This window comes from Oncorhynchus nerka, linkage group LG27 (assembly GCF_034236695.1).
Source record: "Oncorhynchus nerka isolate Pitt River linkage group LG27, Oner_Uvic_2.0, whole genome shotgun sequence".
Classification (NCBI taxonomy): Eukaryota; Metazoa; Chordata; class Actinopteri; order Salmoniformes; family Salmonidae; genus Oncorhynchus; species Oncorhynchus nerka.
This window is the reverse complement of record NC_088422.1, coordinates 1,936,023-1,958,254: the sequence shown is the minus strand read 5'-3', so window position 1 is coordinate 1,958,254 and position 22,232 is coordinate 1,936,023. Positions and strand designations below refer to the sequence as shown.

General features: G+C 42.4%; 1 protein-coding gene across 1 annotated transcript in view; it reads left to right on the top strand.

Annotated features, from left to right (window-relative positions):
• Nucleotides 1-22,232, top strand: part of cfap299 (cilia and flagella associated protein 299) — a 300,550-nt gene that overhangs the window by 220,548 nt on the left and 57,770 nt on the right. The window contains exon 4 of the mRNA XM_065011317.1: nucleotides 21,549-21,691. Coding sequence (XP_064867389.1) covers nucleotides 21,549-21,691 — 143 coding nt within the window. The remainder of the gene's footprint in view (nucleotides 1-21,548; nucleotides 21,692-22,232) is intronic.

Here is a 22,232-nt window from a genome sequence, read left to right as displayed (position 1 = left end):
GTGTGTGTGTGTGTGTGTGTGTATATATGTGTGTGTGTGTGTGTGTGTGTGTGTGTGTGTGTGTGTGTGTGTGTGTGTGTGTGTGTGTGTGTGTGTGTGTGTGTGTGTGTGTGTGTGTGTGTGTGTGTGTGTGTGTGTGTGTGTGTGTGTGTGTGTGTGTGTGTGTGTGTGTGTGTGTGTGTGTGTGTGTGTGTGTGTGTGTGTGTGTGTGTGAAAATGTTCCCTTCTATTTTTAAGCACAAGTCCAACACATTATGACGCTCAGAAATGATTCTTAAAGCCTCCAGATGTAACGACAGAGGGAATAGGGCAGCCAGTCTTTTGGTATGGTTAGGTTGTACATTTGAGATTCTCCTGCCAAGACATCTGTCTAGTGACACCCTGTCATTATAAGCAAAACGAAACAGTGTCTTTTCATTATTTTCATCCTTATTGCTTGCATGTGCACATAAAATCAGGCCTGTTAACACCATTGTGATATAAATCAGGCCTGTTACACCTGGATGGTGTATTGGAGGTGGAGTCAGGATGGTGTATTAGAGGTGGAGTCAGGATGGTGTATTAGAGGTGGAGTCAGGATGGTGTATTGGAGGTGGAGTCAGGATGGTGTATTAGAGGTGGAGTCAGGATGGTGTATTGGAGGTGGAGTCAGGATGGTGTATTAGAGGTGGAGTCAGGATGGTGTATTGGAGGTGGAGTCAGGATGGTGTATTGGAGGTGGAGTCAGGATGGTGTATTAGAGGTGGAGTCAGGATGGTGTATTAGAGGTGGAGTCAGGATGGTGTATTGGAGGTGGAGTCAGGATGGTGTATTAGAGGTGGAGTCAGGATGGTGTATTAGAGGTGGAGTCAGGATGGTGTATTAGAGGTGGAGTCAGGATGGTTTAATGGAGGTGGAGTCAGAATGGTGTATTGGATGGTGTGATGGAGGTGGAGTCAGGATGGTGTATTAGAGTCAGGATGGTGTAATGGAGGTGGAGTCAGGATGGTGTATTGGAGGTGGAGTCAGGATGGTGTATTGGAGGTGGAGTCAGGATTGTGTATTAGAGGTGGAGTCAGAATGGTGTATTGGAGGTGGAGTCAGGATGGTGTATTAGAGGTGGAGTCAGGATGGTGTATTAGAGGTGGAGTCAGGATGGTGTATTAGAGGTGGAGTCAGGATAGTTTAATGGAGGTGGAGTCAGGATGGTGTATTGGAGGTGGAGTCAGGATGGTGTGATGGAGGTGGAGTCAGGATGGTGTATTAGAGTCAGGATGGTGTAATGGAGGTGGAGTCAGGATGGTGTGATGGAGGTGGAGTCAGGATGGTGTGATGGAGGTGGAGTCAGGATGGTGTAATGGAGGTGGAGTCAGGATGGTGTGATGGAGGTGGAGTCAGGATGGTGTATGGAGGTGGAGTCAGGATGGTGTAATGGAGGTGGAGTCAGGATGGTGTGATGGAGGTGGAGTCAGGATGGTGTAATGGAGGTGGAGTCAGGATGGTGTGATGGAGGTGGAGTCAGGATGGTGTATTGGAGTCAGGATGGTGTATTGGAGGTGGAGTCAGGATGGTGTAATGGAGGTGGAGTCAGGATGGTGTATTGGAGGTGGAGTCAGGATGGTGTATTAGAGTCAGGATGGTGTAATGGAGGTGGAGTCAGGATGGTGTAATGGAGGTGGAGTCAGGATGGTGTGATGGAGGTGGAGTCAGGATGGTGTATTAGAGGTGGAGTCAGGATGGTGTAATGGAGGTGGAGTCAGGATGGTGTGATGGAGGTGGAGTCAGGATGGTGTAATGGAGGTGGAGTCAGGATGGTGTGATGGAGGTGGAGTCAGGATGGTGTATTAGAGTCAGGATGGTGTATTGGAGGTGGAGTCAGGATGGTGTAATGGAGGTGGAGTCAGGATGGTGTATTAGAGGTGGAGTCAGGAGGGTGTATTAGAGGTGGAGTCAGGATGGTTTAATGGAGGTGGAGTCAGAATGGTGTATTGGATGGTGTGATGGAGGTGGAGTCAGGATGGTGTATTAGAGTCAGGATGGTGTAATGGAGGTGGAGTCAGGATGGTGTATTGGAGGTGGAGTCAGGATGGTGTATTGGAGGTGGAGTCAGGATGGTGTATTGGAGGTGGAGTCAGGATTGTGTATTAGAGGTGGAGTCAGAATGGTGTATTGGAGGTGGAGTCAGGATGGTGTATTAGAGGTGGAGTCAGGATGGTGTATTAGAGGTGGAGTCAGGATAGTTTCATGGAGGTGGAGTCAGGATGGTGTATTGGAGGTGGAGTCAGGATGGTGTGATGGAGGTGGAGTCAGGATGGTGTATTAGAGTCAGGATGGTGTAATGGAGGTGGAGTCAGGATGGTGTATTGGAGGTGGAGTCAGGATGGTTTAATGGAGGTGGAATCAGGATGGTGTAATGGAGGTGGAGTCAGGATGGTGTGATGGAGGTGGAGTCAGGATGGTGTGATGGAGGTGGAGTCAGGACGGTGTATTAGAGTCAGGATGGTGTAATGGAGGTGGAGTCAGGATGGTGTAATGGAGGTGGAGTCAGGATGGTGTGATGGAGGTGGAGTCAGGATGGTGTATTAGAGGTGGAGTCAGGATGGTGTAATGGAGGTGGAGTCAGGATGGTGTGATGGAATTTGTAAGTCGCTCTGGATAAGAGCGTCTGCTAAATGACTTAAATGTAAATGTAAATGTGGAGTCAGGATGGTGTAATGGAGGTGGAGTCAGGATGGTGTGATGGAGGTGGAGTCACGATGGTGTATTAGAGTCAGGATGGTGTAATGGAGGTGGAGTCAGGATGGTGTATTGGAGGTGGAGTCAGGATGGTTTAATGGAGGTGGAGTCAGGATGGTGTAATGGAGGTGGAGTCAGGATGGTGTGATGGAGGTGGAGTCAGGATGGTGTAATGGAGGTGGAGTCAGGATGGTGTAATGGAGGTGGAGACAGGATGGTGTATTAGAGTCAGGATGGTGTAATGGAGGTGGAGTCAGGATGGTGTAATGGAGGTGGAGTCAGGATGGTGTGATGGAGGTGGAGTCAGGAGGGTGTGATGGAGGTGGAGTCAGGATGGTGTGATGGAGGTGGAGTCAGGATGGTGTATTAGAGGTGGAGTCAGGATGGTGTAATGGAGGTGGAGTCAGGATGGTGTGATGGAGGTGGAGTCAGGATGGTGTGATGGAGGTGGAGTCAGGATGGTGTATTAGAGTCAGGATGGTGTAATGGAGGTGGAGTCAGGATGGTGTGATGGAGGTGGAGTCAGGATGGTGTGATGGAGGTGGAGTCAGGATGGTGTAATGGAGGTGGAGTCAGGATGGTGTGATGGAGGTGGAGTCAGGATGGTGTATTAGAGGTGGAGTCAGGATGGTGTAATGGAGGTGGAGTCAGGATGGTGTGATGGAGGTGGAGTCAGGATGGTGTAATGGAGGTGGAGTCAGGATGGTGTGATGGAGGTGGAGTCAGGATGGTGTATTAGAGTCAGGATGGTGTATTGGAGGTGGAGTCAGGATGGTGTAATGGAGGTGGAGTCAGGATGGTGTATTAGAGGTGGAGTCAGGAGGGTGTATTAGAGTCAGGATGGTGTAATGGAGGTGGAGTCAGGATGGTGTAATGGAGGTGGAGTCAGGATGGTGTGATGGAGGTGGAGTCAGGATGGTGTATTAGAGGTGGAGTCAGGATGGTGTAATGGAGGTGGAGTCAGGATGGTGTGATGGAGGTGGAGTCAGGATGGTGTAATGGAGGTGGAGTCAGGATGGTGTGATGGAGGTGGAGTCAGGATGGTGTATTAGAGTCAGGATGGTGTATTGGAGGTGGAGTCAGGATGGTGTAATGGAGGTGGAGTCAGGATGGTGTATTAGAGGTGGAGTCAGGAGGGTGTATTAGAGTCAGGATGGTGTAATGGAGGTGGAGTCAGGATGGTGTATTAGAGGTGGAGTCAGGATGGTGTATTAGAGGTGGAGTCAGGATGGTGTATTAGAGGTGGAGTCAGGATGGTGTATTAGAGGTGGAGTCAGGATGGTGTAATGGAGGTGGAGTCAGGATGGTGTATTGGAGGTGGAGTCAGGATGGTGTAATGGAGGTGGAGTCAGGATGGTGTATTAGAGGTGGAGTCAGGATGGTTTAATGGAGGTGGAGTCAGGATGGTGTAATGGAGGTGGAGTCAGGATGGTGTGATGGAGGTGGAGTCAGGATGGTGTAATGGAGGTGGAGTCAGGATGGTGTAATGGAGGTGGAGACAGGATGGTGTATTAGAGTCAGGATGGTGTAATGGAGGTGGAGTCAGGATGGTGTAATGGAGGTGGAGTCAGGATGGTGTGATGGAGGTGGAGTCAGGAGGGTGTGATGGAGGTGGAGTCAGGATGGTGTGATGGAGGTGGAGTCAGGATGGTGTATTAGAGGTGGAGTCAGGATGGTGTAATGGAGGTGGAGTCAGGATGGTGTAATGGAGGTGGAGTCAGGATGGTGTGATGGAGGTGGAGTCAGGATGGTGTATTAGATGGATGGTGTAATGGAGGTGGAGTCAGGATGGTGTGATGGAGGTGGAGTCAGGATGGTGTGATGGAGGTGGAGTCAGGATGGTGTAATGGAGGTGGAGTCAGGATGGTGTGATGGAGGTGGAGTCAGGATGGTGTATTAGAGGTGGAGTCAGGATGGTGTAATGGAGGTGGAGTCAGGATGGTGTGATGGAGGTGGAGTCAGGATGGTGTAATGGAGGTGGAGTCAGGATGGATGGAGGTGAGTGGATGGTGTATTAGAGTCAGGATGGTGTATTGGAGGTGGAGTCAGGATGGTGTAATGGAGGTGGAGTCAGGATGGTGTGAGTGGAGGTGTATTAGAGTCAGGATGGTGTAATGGAGGTGGAGTCAGGATGGTGTAATGGAGGTGGAGTCAGGATGGTGTGATGGAGGTGGAGTGGAGTCAGGTGGAGTCAGGATGGTGTAATGGAGGTGGAGTCAGGATGGTGTGATGGAGGTGGAGTCAGGATGGTGTATTAGAGTCAGGATGGTGTATTGGAGGTGGAGTCAGGATGGTGTAATGGAGGTGGAGTCAGGATGGTGTATTAGAGGTGGAGTCAGGAGGGTGTATTAGAGTCAGGATGGTGTAATGGAGGTGGAGTCAGGATGGTGTAATGGAGGTGGAGTCAGGATGGTGTGATGGAGGTGGAGTCAGGATGGTGTATTAGAGGTGGAGTCAGGATGGTGTAATGGAGGTGGAGTCAGGATGGTGTGATGGAGGTGGAGTCAGGATGGTGTAATGGAGGTGGAGTCAGGATAGTGTGATGGAGGTGGAGTCAGGATGGTGTATTAGAGTCAGGATGGTGTATTGGAGGTGGAGTCAGGATGGTGTAATGGAGGTGGAGTCAGGATGGTGTATTAGAGGTGGAGTCAGGAGGGTGTATTAGAGTCAGGATGGTGTAATGGAGGTGGAGTCAGGATGGTGTATTAGAGGTGGAGTCAGGATGGTGTATTAGAGGTGGAGTCAGGATGGTGTAATGGAGGTGGAGTCAGGATGGTGTATTAGAGGTGGAGTCAGGATGGTGTATTAGAGGTGGAGTCAGGATGGTGTAATGGAGGTGGAGTCAGGATGGTGTATTGGAGGTGGAGTCAGGAGGGTGTATTAGAGTCAGGATGGTGTATTAGAGGTGGAGACAGGATGGTGTATTGGAGGTCAGGTGCAGGAGAGCATAAAGAAAAGGCACACTTTTATTTTTGTAAAGCGCGTAAACTAACACCACATAACATGAAAACAATTACACACAAAACATGATGGGAAACAGAGGGTTAAATACAAGTAGATTGATTGGGGAAATGAAAACCAGGTGTGTATGAAAACAAGACAAGACAAATGGATATATGAACACCAGGTGTGTATGAAAACAAGACAAGACAAATGGATATATGAACACCAGGTGTGTATGAAAACAAGACAAATGGATATATGAAATCCAGGTGTGTATGGAACAAGACAAGACAAATGGATATATGAACACCAGGTGTGTCTGGAACAAGACAAGACAAATGGATATATGAACACCAGGTGTGTATGGAAACAAGACAAGACAAATGGATATATGAACACCAGGTGTGTATGGAAACAAGACAAGACAATTGGATATATGAACACCAGGTGTGTATGAAACAAGACAAATGGATATATGAACACCAGGTGTGTATGGAAACAAGACAAGACAAATGGATATATGAAAACCAGGTGTGTCTGGAACAAGACAAGACAAATGGATATATGAACACCAGGTGTGTATGGAAACAAGACAAGACAAATGGATATATGAACACCAGGTGTGTATGGAAACAAGACAAGACAATTGGATATATGAGAAATGGAGCGGTGATGGCTAGAAAGCCGGTGACGTCGATCGCCGAACGCCGCCCGAACACGGAGAGGGGCTGACTCTCCTTGGGATGTTGAAAAAAACAAGACCTGAGGGGGGGGGACAATGCAAATCGTCTGGGTAGCAATTTGATTAAATGTTCAGGAGTCTTATGGCTTGAGGGTAGAAGCTGTTTTTAGGGCCTTCCTCTGACACCGCCTGGTATGGAGGTCCTGGATGGCAGGAAGCCCCAGTGATGTACTGGGCCTTCCTCTGACACCGCCTGGTATGGAGGTCCTGGATGGCAGGAAGCCCCAGTGATGTACTGGGCCTTCCTCTGACACCGCCTGGTATGGAGGTCCTGGATGGCAGGAAGCCCCAGTGATGTACTGGGCCGTACGACTTAAATAAAAAAGAATGTTTGGCCAATGCGTAGAAATGTATGGAGAAAACACACTGTGTCAGTAGGAATATAGTGAAGGAAACTGCCCAGTGCTTGTGTGAGCAACTCTTGGAGGACAATGGAACTTGACTTTGAAAATACTAAAAGCAGTGCATCTGGGCATGTAGCCTTCACTAGGGTATCTGTGAGAGGGGAAGGGTGGGAAGAGTCCGTTAGTCAGTCCAAACAGAAGGAGCTTACACAGGTCAGGGCATCATAACGACATCACAGTCTAAACATCTTAGCTGTATTCCTGCTGCTCTACCCCCTTGTTCTGACATGCTGCTCTACCCCCATGCTGCTCTACCCCCTTGTTCTGACATGCTGCACTACCCCCTTGTTCTGACATGCTGATCTACCCCCATGCTGCTCTACCCCCTTGTTCTGACATGCTGCTCTACCCCCATGCTGCTCTACCCCCATGTTCTGACATGCTGCACTACCCCCATGTTCTGACATGCTGCACTACCCCCTTGTTCTGACATGCTGCACTAACCCCTTGTTCTGACATGCTGCTCTACCCCCATGTTCTGACATGCTGCTCTACCCCCTTGTTCTGACATGCTGCTCTACCCCCTTGTTCTGACATGCTGCTCTACCCCCTTGTTCTGACAGAAACAACAACATGCTGAAACAACAACATGCTGAAACAACAACATGCTGAAACAACAACATGCTGAAACAACAACACGCTGAAACAACAACATGCTGAAACAACAACATGCTGAAACAACAACACGCTGAAACAACACGCTGAAACAACATGCTGAAACAACAACACGCTGAAACAACACGCTGAAACAACAACACGCTGAAACAACACGCTGAAACAACATGCTGAAACAACAACATGCTGAAACAACAACATGCTGAAACAACAACACGCTGAAACAACAACACGCTGAAACAACAACACGCTGAAACAACAACACGCTGAAACAACAACACGCTGAAACAACAACACGCTGAAACAACAACACGCTGAAACAACAACACGCTGAAACAACAACACGCTGAAACAACAACACGCTGAAACAACAACACGCTGAAACAACAACATGCTGAAACAACACGCTGAAACAACAACACGCTGAAACAACAACACGCTGAAACAACAACATGCTGAAACAACAACATGCTGAAACAACACGCTGAAACAACAACACGCTGAAACAACAACACGCTGAAACAACAACATGCTGAAACAACATACTGAAACAACGCGCTGAAACAACATGCTGAAACAACATGCTGAAACAACAACATGCTGAAACAACAACACGCTGAAACAACAACACGCTGAAACAACAACATGCTGAAACAACAACATGCTGAAACAACAACACGCTGAAACAACAACACGCTGAAACAACAACATGCTGAAACAACATGCTGAAACAACAACACGCTGAAACAACAACATGCTGAAACAACAACATGCTGAAACAACAACACGCTGAAACAACAACATGCTGAAACAACAACACGCTGAAACAACAACACGCTGAAACAACAACATGCTGAAACAACAACATGCTGAAACAACAACACATGCTGAAACAACAACATGCTGAAACAACAACATGCTGAAACAACACTGAAACAACAACACGCTGAAACAACAACATGCTGAAACAACAACATGCTGAAACAACAACATGCTGAAACAACAACATGCTGAAACAAACTGAAACAACAACACGCTGAAAAACAACATGCTGAAAAACAACATGCTGAAACAACAACATGCTGAAACAACAACATGCTGAAACAACATGCTGAAACAACAACACGCTGAAACAACAACATGCTGAAACAACAACACGCTGAAAAACAACACATGCTGAAACAACATGCTGAAACTGAAACAACATGCTGAAACAACAACATGCTGCTGAAACAACAAATGCTGAAACAACATGCTGAAACAACAACATGCTGAAACAACATGCTGAAACAACAACATGCTGAAACAACAACATGCTGAAACAACAACATGCTGAAACAACAACATGCTGAAACAACAACATGCTGAAACAACAACATGCTGAAACAACAACATGCTGAAACAACAACATGCTGAAACAACAACATGCTGAAACAACATGCTGAAACAACAACATGCTGAAACAACAACATGCTGAAACAACAACATGCTGAAACAACAACACGCTGAAACAACAACATGCTGAAACAACAACATGCTGAAACAACATGCTGAAACAACAACACGCTGAAACAACAACATGCTGAAACAACAACATGCTGAAACAACAACACGCTGAAACAACAACATGCTGAAACAACAACACGCTGAAACAACAATTTGCTGAAACAACAACAGTGCTGAAACAACATTTTGAAACAACAACAGCTGAAACAACAAATGCTGAAACAACAACATGCTGAAACAACACACATGCTGAAACAACAACTGCTGAAACAACAACATGCTGAAACAACAACATGCTGAAACAACAACTGAAACAACAACATGCTGAAACAACAACATGCTGAAACAACAACATGCAACAACATGCTGAAACAACAACATGCTGAAACAACATGCTGAAACAACAACATGCTGAAACAACAACATGCTGAAACAACAAACGCTGAAACAACAACATGCTGAAACAACAACACGCTGAAACAACAAACTGAAACAACACATGCTGAAAAACAACATGCTGAAACAACAACACGCTGAAACAACAACAGCTGATGGTACAAAACAAACGCAAAAACAACATTTGTTTTTTTCTTTGTTTTATCTTTTATCAACATGCTAACAACAACATGCTGAAACAACAACATGAAACAACAACATGCTGAAACAACACAAATGCTGAAACAACAACACGCTGAAACAACAACATGCTGAAACAACAAATGGTATCAAGAATATGAAACAATACGCTGAAACAACATGCTGAAACAACAACAGGTGAAACAACAACATGCTGAAACAACATGCTGAAACAACAGAAACAACAACACGCTGAAACAACAATTTGCTGTTTGTCATTTTAGGAAAAAACATGCTGAAAAAAAACATGCTGAAACAACAACATGCTGAAACAACAACATGCTGAAACAACAACATGCTGAAACAACAACATGCTGAAACAACAACATGCTGAAACAACAACATGCTGAAACAACAACATGCTGAAACAACAACATGTGAAACAACAACATGCTTAACAACTGAAACAACCTGAAACAACAACATGCTGAAACAACAACCTGTGAAACAACAACATGCTGAAACAACATGTTAACAACAACCTGTTAACAACAACTGAAACAACATGTTAACAACAACACTGTGAAACAAACAACAACATGCTGAAACAACAACATGTGAAACAACAACATGCTGAAACAAACTGAAACAACAACACGCTGCTGAAACAACAAACTGAAACAACCTGTTAACAACAACATGCTTAACAACAACATGCTGAAACAACAACATGTTAACAACTGAAACAACAACTGCTGAAACAACAACATGCTGAAACAACATGCTGAAACAACAACATGCTGAAACAACAACATGCTGAAACAACAACATGCTTAACAACATGCTGAAACAACATGCTGAAACAACAACATGCTGAAACAACAACATGCTGAAACAACAACATGCTGAAACAACATGCTGAAACAACAACATGCTGAAACAACATGCTGAAACAACAACATGCTGAAACAACATGCTGAAACAACAACATGCTGAAACAACAACACGCTGAAACAACAACATGCTGAAACAACAACACGCTGAAACAACAACACGCTGAAACAACAACATGCTGAAACAACAACATGCTGAAACAACAACACGCTGAAACAACAACACGCTGAAACAACAACATGCTGAAACAACAACACGCTGAAACAACAACACGCTGAAACAACAACATGCTGAAACAACAACACGCTGAAACAACAACATGCTGAAACAACATGCTGAAACAACATGCTGAAACAACAACACGCTGAAACAACAACATGCTGAAACAACATGCTGAAACAACATGCTGAAACAACAACACGCTGAAACAACAACATGCTGAAACAACAACATGCTGAAACAACAACAAGCTGAAACAACAACACGCTGAAACAACAACACGCTGAAACAACATGCTGAAACAACAACATGCTGAAACAACAACACGCTGAAACAACAACATGCTGAAACAACATGCTGAAACAACATGCTGAAACAACAACACGCTGAAACAACAACATGCTGAAACAAAAACATGCTGAAACAACAACATGCTGAAACAACAACATGCTGAAACAACAACATGCTGAAACAACAACATGCTGAAACAACAACACGCTGAAACAACAACAACATGCTGAAACAACATGCTGAAACAACAACATGCTGAAACAACAACACGCTGAAACAACAACACGCTGAAACAACATGCTGAAACAACAACATGCTGAAACAACATGCTGAAACAACAACATGCTGAAACAACAACATGCTGAAACAACATGCTGAAACAACAACATGCTGAAACAACATGCTGAAACAACAACACGCTGAAACAACACGCTGAAACAACAACATGCTGAAACAACAACACGCTGAAACAACAACACGCTGAAACAACAACACGCTGAAACAACAACACGCTGAAACAACAACACGCTGAAACAACAACATGCTGAAACAACAACACGCTGAAACAACAACACGCTGAAACAACACGCTGAAACAACAACATGCTGAAACAACAACACGCTGAAACAACAACACGCTGAAACAACAACACGCTGAAACAACAACACGCTGAAACAACACGCTGAAACAACAACATGCTGAAACAACAACATGCTGAAACAACAACATGCTGAAACAACACGCTGAAACAACAACACGCTGAAACAACAACATGCTGAAACAACAACATGCTGAAACAACATGCTGAAACAACAACACGCTGAAACAACAACATGCTGAAACAACAACATGCTGAAACAACAACATGCTGAAACAACAACACGCTGAAACAACAACATGCTGAAACAACATGCTGAAACAACAACACGCTGAAACAACAACATGCTGAAACAACAACATGCTGAAACAACAACACGCTGAAACAACAACACGCTGAAACAACAACACGCTGAAACAACATGCTGGAAACAACAACGCTGAAACAACAACACTGAAACAACAACATGCTGAAACAACAACATGCTGAAACAACAACATGCTGAAACAACAACAACGCTGAAACAACAAACGCTGAAACAACAACATGCTGAAACAACAACACGCTGAAACAACACGCTGTTAACAACATGCTGAAACAACAACATGCTGAAACAACAACATGCTGAAACAACACGCTGAAACAACAACACGCTGAAACAACAACATGCTGAAACAACAACATGCTGAAACAACAACATGCTGAAACAACAACACGCTGAAACAACAACACGCTGAAACAACAACACGCTGAAACAACAACATGCTGAAACAACAACACGCTGAAACAACAACACGCTGAAACAACAACACGCTGAAACAACAACAACATGCTGAAACAACAACATGCTGAAACAACAACAACATGCTGAAACAACAACATGCTGAAACAACAACATGCTGAAACAACAACACGCTGAAACAACAACACGCTGAAACAACAACAACATTCTGAAACAACAACATGCTGAAACAACAACAACATGCTGAAACAACAACATGCTGAAACAACAACATGCTGAAACAACAACACGCTGAAACAACAACACGCTGAAACAACAACACGCTGAAACAACAACATGCTGAAACAACAACACGCTGAAACAACAACACGCTGAAACAACACGCTGAAACAACATGCTGAAACAACAACATGCTGAAACAACACGCTGAAACAACATGCTGAAACAACAACATGCTGAAACAACAACATGCTGAAACAACAACATGCTGAAACAACAACATGCTGAAACAACAACACGCTGAAACAACAACATGCTGAAACAACAACACGCTGAAACAACAACACGCTGAAACAACAACACGCTGAAACAACAACATGCTGAAACAACAACATGCTGAAACAACAACACGCTGAAACAACAACATGCTGAAACAACAACATGCTGAAACAACATGCTGAAACAACAACAACATGCTGAAACAACAACATGCTGAAACAACAACAACATGCTGAAACAACAACATGCTGAAACAACACGCTGAAACAACAACATGCTGAAACAACAACACGCTGAAACAACGTGGTTTCATGAAGCTTTCATACATACAGTTCATGTACATCAGGTCACCAGATCCACATCTGTGTTGTTCCGTCTAGCTGTATGTACGGCAGGTTAGTGGGATGGTTAGGGGTTCTACCCAGGGTCCAGGCCAGATCCCATCCTGTCTGTCAGGAAGTCAAACTTGGAGAGAAGCAGCTCTGCTCACCTACTGTAAGAACCCTCCACTTCTTCTACACTATTCAACCTGCTCTGCTGTGCAGTCACCTCCAAGTCAAATAAACCTCTGCCCTAGTTTATCCCTCTCTAAGGGAGAGGGTTCGATTGAGGAGGGGAGCAAAGAGAAAGAGGTGGGTTAGATTAGGGTGGGGGCTAAGGGAGGAGGCTCTACGGGAGGAGGCTCTAAGGGAGGAGGCTCTACGGGAGAGGGTTAGATTAGGGTGGGGGCTAAGGGAGGAGGCTCTAAGGGAGATGGTTAGATTGAGGAGGGGAGCAAAGAGAAAGAGGTGGGTTAGATTAGGGTGGGGGCTAAGGGAGGAGGCTCTAAGGGAGAGGGTTAGATTGAGGAGGGGAGCAAAGAGAAAGAGGTGGGTTAGATTAGGTGGGGGCTAAGGGAGGAAGGGAGGAGGCTCTACGGGAGAGGGTTAGATTAGGTGGGGGTACGGGGGAGGCTAAGGGAGAGGGTTAGATTGAGGAGGGGAGCAAAGAGAAAGAGGTGGGTTAGATTAGGTGGGGGCTAAGGAGGAGGCTCTAAGGGAGAGGGTTAGATTGAGGAGGGGAGCAAAGAGAAAGAGGTGGGTTAGATTAGGGTGGGGGCTACGGGAGGGGGCTAAGGAACAGGGAGTTCCCACTCAGTTAATGCAGGACCTACAGAGGAACCTAAAAAGTTGGAATCGGGGTTCCTTACCTAAATCAGGACTCTTACCTTCAACATTCCTGTCCTCCAGGTCATGTTTTCATTAACCCGACAAATTGACACAGTTGTTAGTGATGGCGGGGGATTCCTCCACCCGTAACAAAGACAGGACAGGACAGGAGAGGACAGAAGAGGACAGGAGATGAGAGGACAGGAGATGACAGGACAGGAGAGGAGATGAGAGGACAGGAGAGGAGATGAGAGGACAGGAGAGGAAAGGACAGGACAGGAGAGGAGAGGCAGGTTGACACCCTCAGACACCAAACCACGGCAGGGCTCTCTTGTACCCGTCCCCATTCCTGGGAACAGTGGTGCACTGGCAGGGGTGTGTGCAAGTGTTATCTGCTGAGTGGGTACCTCAGCCATACGTCTCACACACACGAACACACAGCCACGTACACCCCTCAGTTACATGCGTCAGTGGAAAATCCAGGCGGAGAGAGAACCCACCCTTGTCTGTTGGCCTGCCCGGTGCGGCCGTGGGATAAAAGACAGTTCCTTAAGGCTACTTGTTCTCCTCCCTCTTCGGGCAGTGGGTTCGTGACTCTCCTATCCTGTCCTCTCCTATCCTGTCCTCTCCTGTCCTGTCCAGTCCAGTCCTCTCCTCTCACTCTGTGTCAATATAGTAAGGGGATCTACAGATGGCTCCAGTCAGTCCTTAAGGTCATACACATGTGATATCAGCCACTGAGCTATTCAGCCTGGATACTCTTACACACACACACACACACACACTGGAAGCAGACAAATGATCTGTACCATCCAATGGACATGAGAAGATCATTACCTGTTAACAATGACCTGTAGTTAACAACGACCTCTAATTCTTCGGGACGGTTGAGTTAACGTAGGCTAATGTGATTAGCATGAGGTTGTAAGTGTAACAGTATAACTTTAGTCCGTCCCCTCGCCCATACCCGGGCTCGAACCAGGGACCCTCTGCACACATCAACAACAGTCACCCACGAAGCATCGTTACCCATCGCTCCACAAAAGCCGCGGCCCTTGCAGAGCAAGGGGAACTACTACTTCAAGGTCTCAGAGCAAGTGACGTCACCGATTGAAACGCTATTTAGCGCGCACCACCGCTAACTAAGCTAGCCGTTTCACATCCGTTACATAAGTAACAAGAACATTTCCCAGGACATATCTGATATTAGCAGAAAGCTTAAATTCTTGTTCATCTAACTGCACTGTCCAATTTACATGAACTATTACTGTGAAAGAATACCATGCTACTGTTTGAGGAAAGTGCACAGTTATGGACTTGAAAAGTTATTAATAAACTAGGCACATTTGGGCAGTCTTGATACAACATTTTGAACAGAAATACAATGGTTCTTTGGATCAGTCTAAAACTTTGCATATACACTGCTGCCATCTAGTGGACAAAATCTAAATTGCACCTGGGCTGGAATAATACATTATGGCCTTTCTCTTGCATTTCAAAGATGATGGTACAAAAATAATACAAAATAACATTTGTTTTTTTCTTTGTATTATCTTTTATCAGATCTAATGTGTCATATTCTCTGACTGTTATACAGTCATTTCATATTTCCACAAACTTCAAAGTGTTTCCTTTCAAATGGTACCAAGAATATGCATATCCTATCTTCAGGTCCTAAGCTACAGGTGGTTAGATTTGTGTTTGTCATTTTAGGAGGAAATTGAAAAAAAGGTGCTGATCCTTATTAGCAACAACCTGTTAACAACAACCTGTTAACAACAACAACCTGTTAACAACAACCTGTTAACAACAACCTGTTATGTTAACAACAACAACCTGTTAACAACAACAACCTGTTAACAACAACAACCTGTTAACAACAACCTGTTAACAACAACTACCTGTTAACAACAACAACCTGTTAACAACAACCTGTTAACAACAACAACCTGTTAACAACAACCTGTTAACAACAACCTGTTAACAACTACCTGTTAACAACAACAACCTGTTAACAACAACCTGTTAACAACAACCTGTTAACAACTACCTGTTAACAACAACCTGTTAACAACAACCTGTTAACAACAACAACCTGTTAACAACAACCTGTTAACAACAACCTGTTAACAACAACAACATGTTAACAACAACCTGTTAACAACAACAACCTGTTAACAACAACCTGTTAACAACAACTACCTGTTAACAACAACCTGTTAACAACAACAACCTGTTAACAACAACAACCTGTTAACAACAACCTGTTAACAACAACAACCTGTTAACAACAACAACCTGTTACAACCTGTTAACAACAACAACCTGTTAACAACAACAACCTGTTAACAACAACCTGTTAACAACAACCTGTTAACAACAACAACCTGTTAACAACAACCTGTTAACAACAACAACCTGTTAACAACTACCTGTTAACAACAACCTGTTAACAACAACAACCTGTTAACAACAACAACCTGTTAACAACAACCTGTTAACAACAACAACCTGTTAACAACAACAACCTGTTAACAACAACCTGTTAACAACAACCTGTTAACAACAACCTGTTTAACAACTACCTGTTAACAACAACAACAACCTGTTAACAACAACAACCTGTTAACAACAACAACCTGTTAACAACAACCTGTTAACAACAACAACCTGTTAACAACAACAACCTGTTAACAACAACCTGTTAACAACATCCTGTTAACAACAACAACCTGTTAACAACAACCTGTTAAAAACAACCTGTTAACAACAACCTGTTAACAACAACAACCTGTTAACAACAACAACCTGTTAACAACAACAACCTGTTAACAACAACCTGTTAACAACAACAACCTGTTAACCAACCTGTTAACAACAACAACCTGTTAACAACAACAACAACCTGTTAACAACAACAACCTGTTAACAACAACCTGTTAACAACAACCTGTTAACAACAACAACCTGTTAACAACAACCTGTTAACAACAACCTGTTAACAACAACCTGTTAACAACAACCTGTTAACAACAACCTGTTAACAACAACAACCTGTTAACAACAACAACCTGTTAACAACAACAACCTGTTAACAACAACAACCTGTTAACAACAACAACCTGTTAACAACAACAACCTGTTAACAACAACAACCTGTTAACAACAACAACCTGTTGTTAACAACAACAACCTGTTAACAACAACAACAACAACCTGTTAACAACAACCTGTTAACAACAACAACCTGTTAACCAACCTGTTAACAACAACAACCTGTTAACAACAACAACCTGTTAACAACAACCTGTTAACAACAACCTGTTAACAACAACAACCTGTTAACAACAACCTGTTAACAACAACAACCTGTTAACAACAACCTGTTAACAACAACCTGTTAACAACAACCTGTTAACAACAACCTGTTAACAACAACCTGTTAACAACAACCTGTTAACAACAACCTGTTAACAACAACCTGTTAACAACAACAACCTGTTAACAACAACCTGTTTAACAACAACCTGTTAACAACAACCTGTTAACAACAACCTGTTAACAACAACCTGTTAACAACAACCTGTTAACAACAACAACCTGTTAACAACAACCTGTTAACAACAACCTGTTAACAACAACAACCTGTTAACAACAACCTGTTAACAACAACAACCTGTTAACAACAACCTGTTAACAACAACCTGTTAACAACAACAACCTGTTAACAACAACCTGTTAACAACAACAACCTGTTAACAACAACAACCTGTTAACAACAACCTGTTAACAACAACAACCTGTTAACAACAACCTGTTAACAACAACCTGTTAACAACCTGTTAACAACAACAACCTGTTAACAACAACCTGTTAACTGTTAACAACAACCTGTTAACAACAACCTGTTAACAACAACCTGTTAACAACAACCTGTTAACAACAACCTGTTAACAACAACTGTTAACAACAACCTGTTAACAACAACCTGTTAACAACAACAACAACCTGTTAACAACAACCTGTTAACAACAACCTGTTAACAACAACAACCTGTTAACAACAACCTGTTAACAACAACAACCTGTTAACAACAACCTGTTAACAACAACAACCTGTTAACAACAACCTGTTAACAACAACCTGTTAACAACAACAACCTGTTAACAACAACCTGTTAACAACAACAACAACAACCTGTTAACAACAACCTGTTAACAACAACCTGTTAACAACAACCTGTTAACACAACCTGTTAACAACAACAACCTGTTAACAACAACCTGTTAACAACAACCTGTTAACAACAACCTGTTAACAACAACCTGTTTAACAACAACCTGTTAACAACAACCTGTTAACAACAACAACAACAACAACCTGTTAACAACAACCTGTTTAACAACAACCTGTTAAAAACCTGTTAACAACAACAACCTGTTAACAACAACCTGTAACAACAACAACCTGTTAACAACAACCTGTTAACAACAACCTGTTAACAACAACCTGTTAACAACAACAACCTGTTAACAACCTGTTAACAACAACCTGTTAACAACAACCTGTTAACAACCTGTTAACAACAACCTGTTTAACAACAACCTGTTAACAACAACCTGTTAACAACAACCTGTTAACAACAACCTGTTAACAACAACCTGTTAACAACAACCTGTTAACTGTTAACAACAACCTGTTAACAACAACCTGTTAACTGTTAACAACAACCTGTTAACAACAACAACCTGTTAACAACAACCTGTTAACAACAACCTGTTAACAACCTGTTAACAACAACCTGTTAACAACAACAACCTGTTAAACAACAACCTGTTAACAACAACAACCTGTTAACAACAACCTGTTAACAACAACAACCTGTTAACAACAACCTGTTAACAACAACCTGTTAACAACAACCTGTTAACAACAACCTGTTAACAACAACAACCTGTTAACAACAACAACCTGTTAACAACAACCAACAACAACCTGTTAACAACAACAACTGTTAACAACAACCTGTTAACAACAACAACCTGTTAACAACAACAACCTGTTAACAACAACCTGTTAACAACAACAACAACAACCTGTTAACAACAACCTGTTAACAACAACAACCTGTTAACAACAACCTGTTAACAACAACCTGTTAACAACAACCTGTTAACAACAACCTGTTAACAACAACAACCTGTTAACAACAACAACCTGTTAACAACAACCTGTTAACAACAACAACCTGTTAACAACAACCTGTTAACAACAACCTGTTAACAACAACAACCTGTTAACAACAACCTGTTAACAACAACCTGTTAACAACAACAACCTGTTAACAACAACAACCTGTTAACAACAACCTGTTAACAACAACAACCTGTTAACAACAACAACCTGTTAACAACAACAACCTGTTAACAACAACAACCTGTTAACAACAACCTGTTAACAACAACAACCTGTTAACAACAACCTGTTAACAACAACCTGTTAACAACAACCTGTTAATAACTACCTGTTAACAACAACCTGTTTAACAACAACCTGTTAACAACAACCTGTTAACAACAACCTGTTAACAACAACAACCTGTTAACAACAACCTGTTAACAACAACCTGTTAACAACAACCTGTTAACAACAACAACCTGTTAACAACAACCTGTTAACAACAACAACCTGTTAACAACAACCTGTTAACAACAACCTGTTAACAACAACAACCTGTTAACAACAACCTGTTAACAACAACCTGTTAACAACAACCTGTTAACAACCTGTTAACAACAACCTGTTAACAACAACCTGTTAACAACAACCTGTTAACAACAACCTGTTAACAACAACAACCTGTTAACAACAACTACCTGTTAACAACAACAACCTGTTAACAACAACCTGTTAACAACTATCTGTTAACAACAACCTGTTAACAACAACCTGTTAACAACAACAACCTGTTAACAACAACAACCTGTTAACAACAACAACCTGTTAACAACAACCTGTTAACAACAACAACCTGTTAACAACAACCTGTTAACAACAACCTGTTAACAACAACAACCTGTTAACAACAACAACCTGTTAACAACAACAACCAACCTGTTAACAACAACCTGTTAACAACAACAACCTGTTAACAACAACCTGTTAACAACTACCTGTTAACAACAACAACCTGTTAACAACAACAACCTGTTAACAACAACCTGTTAACAACAACCTGTTAACAACAACCTGTTAACAACAACAACCTGTTAACAACAACCTGTTAACAACAACAACCTGTTAACAACAACAACCTGTTAACAACAACCTGTTAACAACAACAACCTGTTAACAACAACCTGTTAACAACAACAACCTGTTAACAACAACCTGTTAACAACAACAACCTGTTAACAACAACCTGTTAACAACAACCTGTTAACAACTACCTGTTAACAACAACAACCTGTTAACAACAACAACCTGTTAACAACAACCTGTTAACAACAACAACCTGTTAACAACAACCTGTTAACAACAACAACCTGTTAACAACAACCTGTTAATAACTACCTGTTAACAACAACAACCTGTTAACAACAACCTGTTAACAACAACAACCTGTTAACAACAACCTGTTAACAACAACAACCTGTTCACAACAACCTGTTAACAACAACAACCTGTTAACAACAACCTGTTAATAACTACCTGTTAACAACAACAACCTGTTAACAACAACCTGTTAACAACTATCTGTTAACAACAACCTGTTAACAACAACAACCTGTTAACAACAACCTGTTAACAACAACAACCTGTTAACAACAACAACCTGTTAACAACAACCTGTTAACAACAACAACCTGTTAACAACAACCTGTTAACAACAACCTGTTAACAACAACAACCTGTTAACAACAACCTGTTAACAACAACCTGTTAACAACAACAACCTGTTAAAAACAACCTGTTAACAACAACCTGTTAACAACAACCTGTTAACAACAACAACCTGTTAACAACAACCTGTTAACAACAACCTGTTAACAACAACCTGTTAACAACAACCTGTTAACAACAACCTGTTAACAACAACCTGTTAACAACAACAACCTGTTAACAACAACAACCTGTTAACAACAACCTGTTAACAACAACAACCTGTTAACAACAACCTGTTAACAACAACCTGTTAACAACAACAACCTGTTAACAACAACCTGTTAACAACTACCTGTTAACAACAACAACCTGTTAACAACAACCTGTTAACAACAACCTGTTAACAACAACCTGTTAACAACAACCTGTTAACAACAACCTGTTAACAACAACCTGTTAACAACTACCTGTTAACAACAACAACCTGTTAACAACAACAACCTGTTAACAACAACCTGTTAACAACAACAACCTGTTAACAACAACCTGTTAACAACAACAACCTGTTAACAACAACCTGTTAACAACAACAACCTGTTAACAACAACCTGTTAACAACAACCTGTTAACAACTACCTGTTAACAACAACCTGTTAACAACAACAACCTGTTAATAACAACAACCTGTTAACAACTGACTGACCAAATCTATTGTGTTATATTGGGCCTAATTGGATAATTTACACACGGTTTCCTCCTGTCTGTCCTCCAGTCTATTGTTTTCATAAGGGACCGTAACGCTCTTGGACAGGAGATCTCTGGCTATATCGACTATTCCCACAGACTGAAGACAGAGGACTTTCACCCATACTTCAATGGTAAGAAGAGGCTGCTGCCAAGAGCTACTGATTTAAGGTGAGCCTATGTCTTACTGTAATACAGTAACATGTCCATGTCTTACTGTAATACAGTAACATGTCCATGTCTTACTGTAATACAGTAACATGTCCATGTCTTACTGTAATACAGTAACATGTCCATGTATTACTGTAATACAGTAACATGCCCTTATTGTAATACAGTAACATGCCCTTATTGTAATACAGTAACATGCCCTTATTGTAAAACCGTAACATGCCCTTATTGTAATACAGTAACATGTCTTACTGTAATACAGTAACATGTCTAATTGTAATACAGTAACATGTCTTACTGTAATACAGTAACATGCCCTTATTGTAAAACCGTAACATGCCCTTATTGTAATACAGTAACATGCCCTTACTGTAATACAGTAACATGTCTTACTGTAATACAGTAACATGCCCTTATTGTAATACAGTAACATGCCCTTACTGTAAAACCGTAACATGTCCTTATTGTAATACAGTAACATGCCCTTATTGTAATACAGTAACATGCCCTTATTGTAATACAGTAACATGCCCTTATTGTA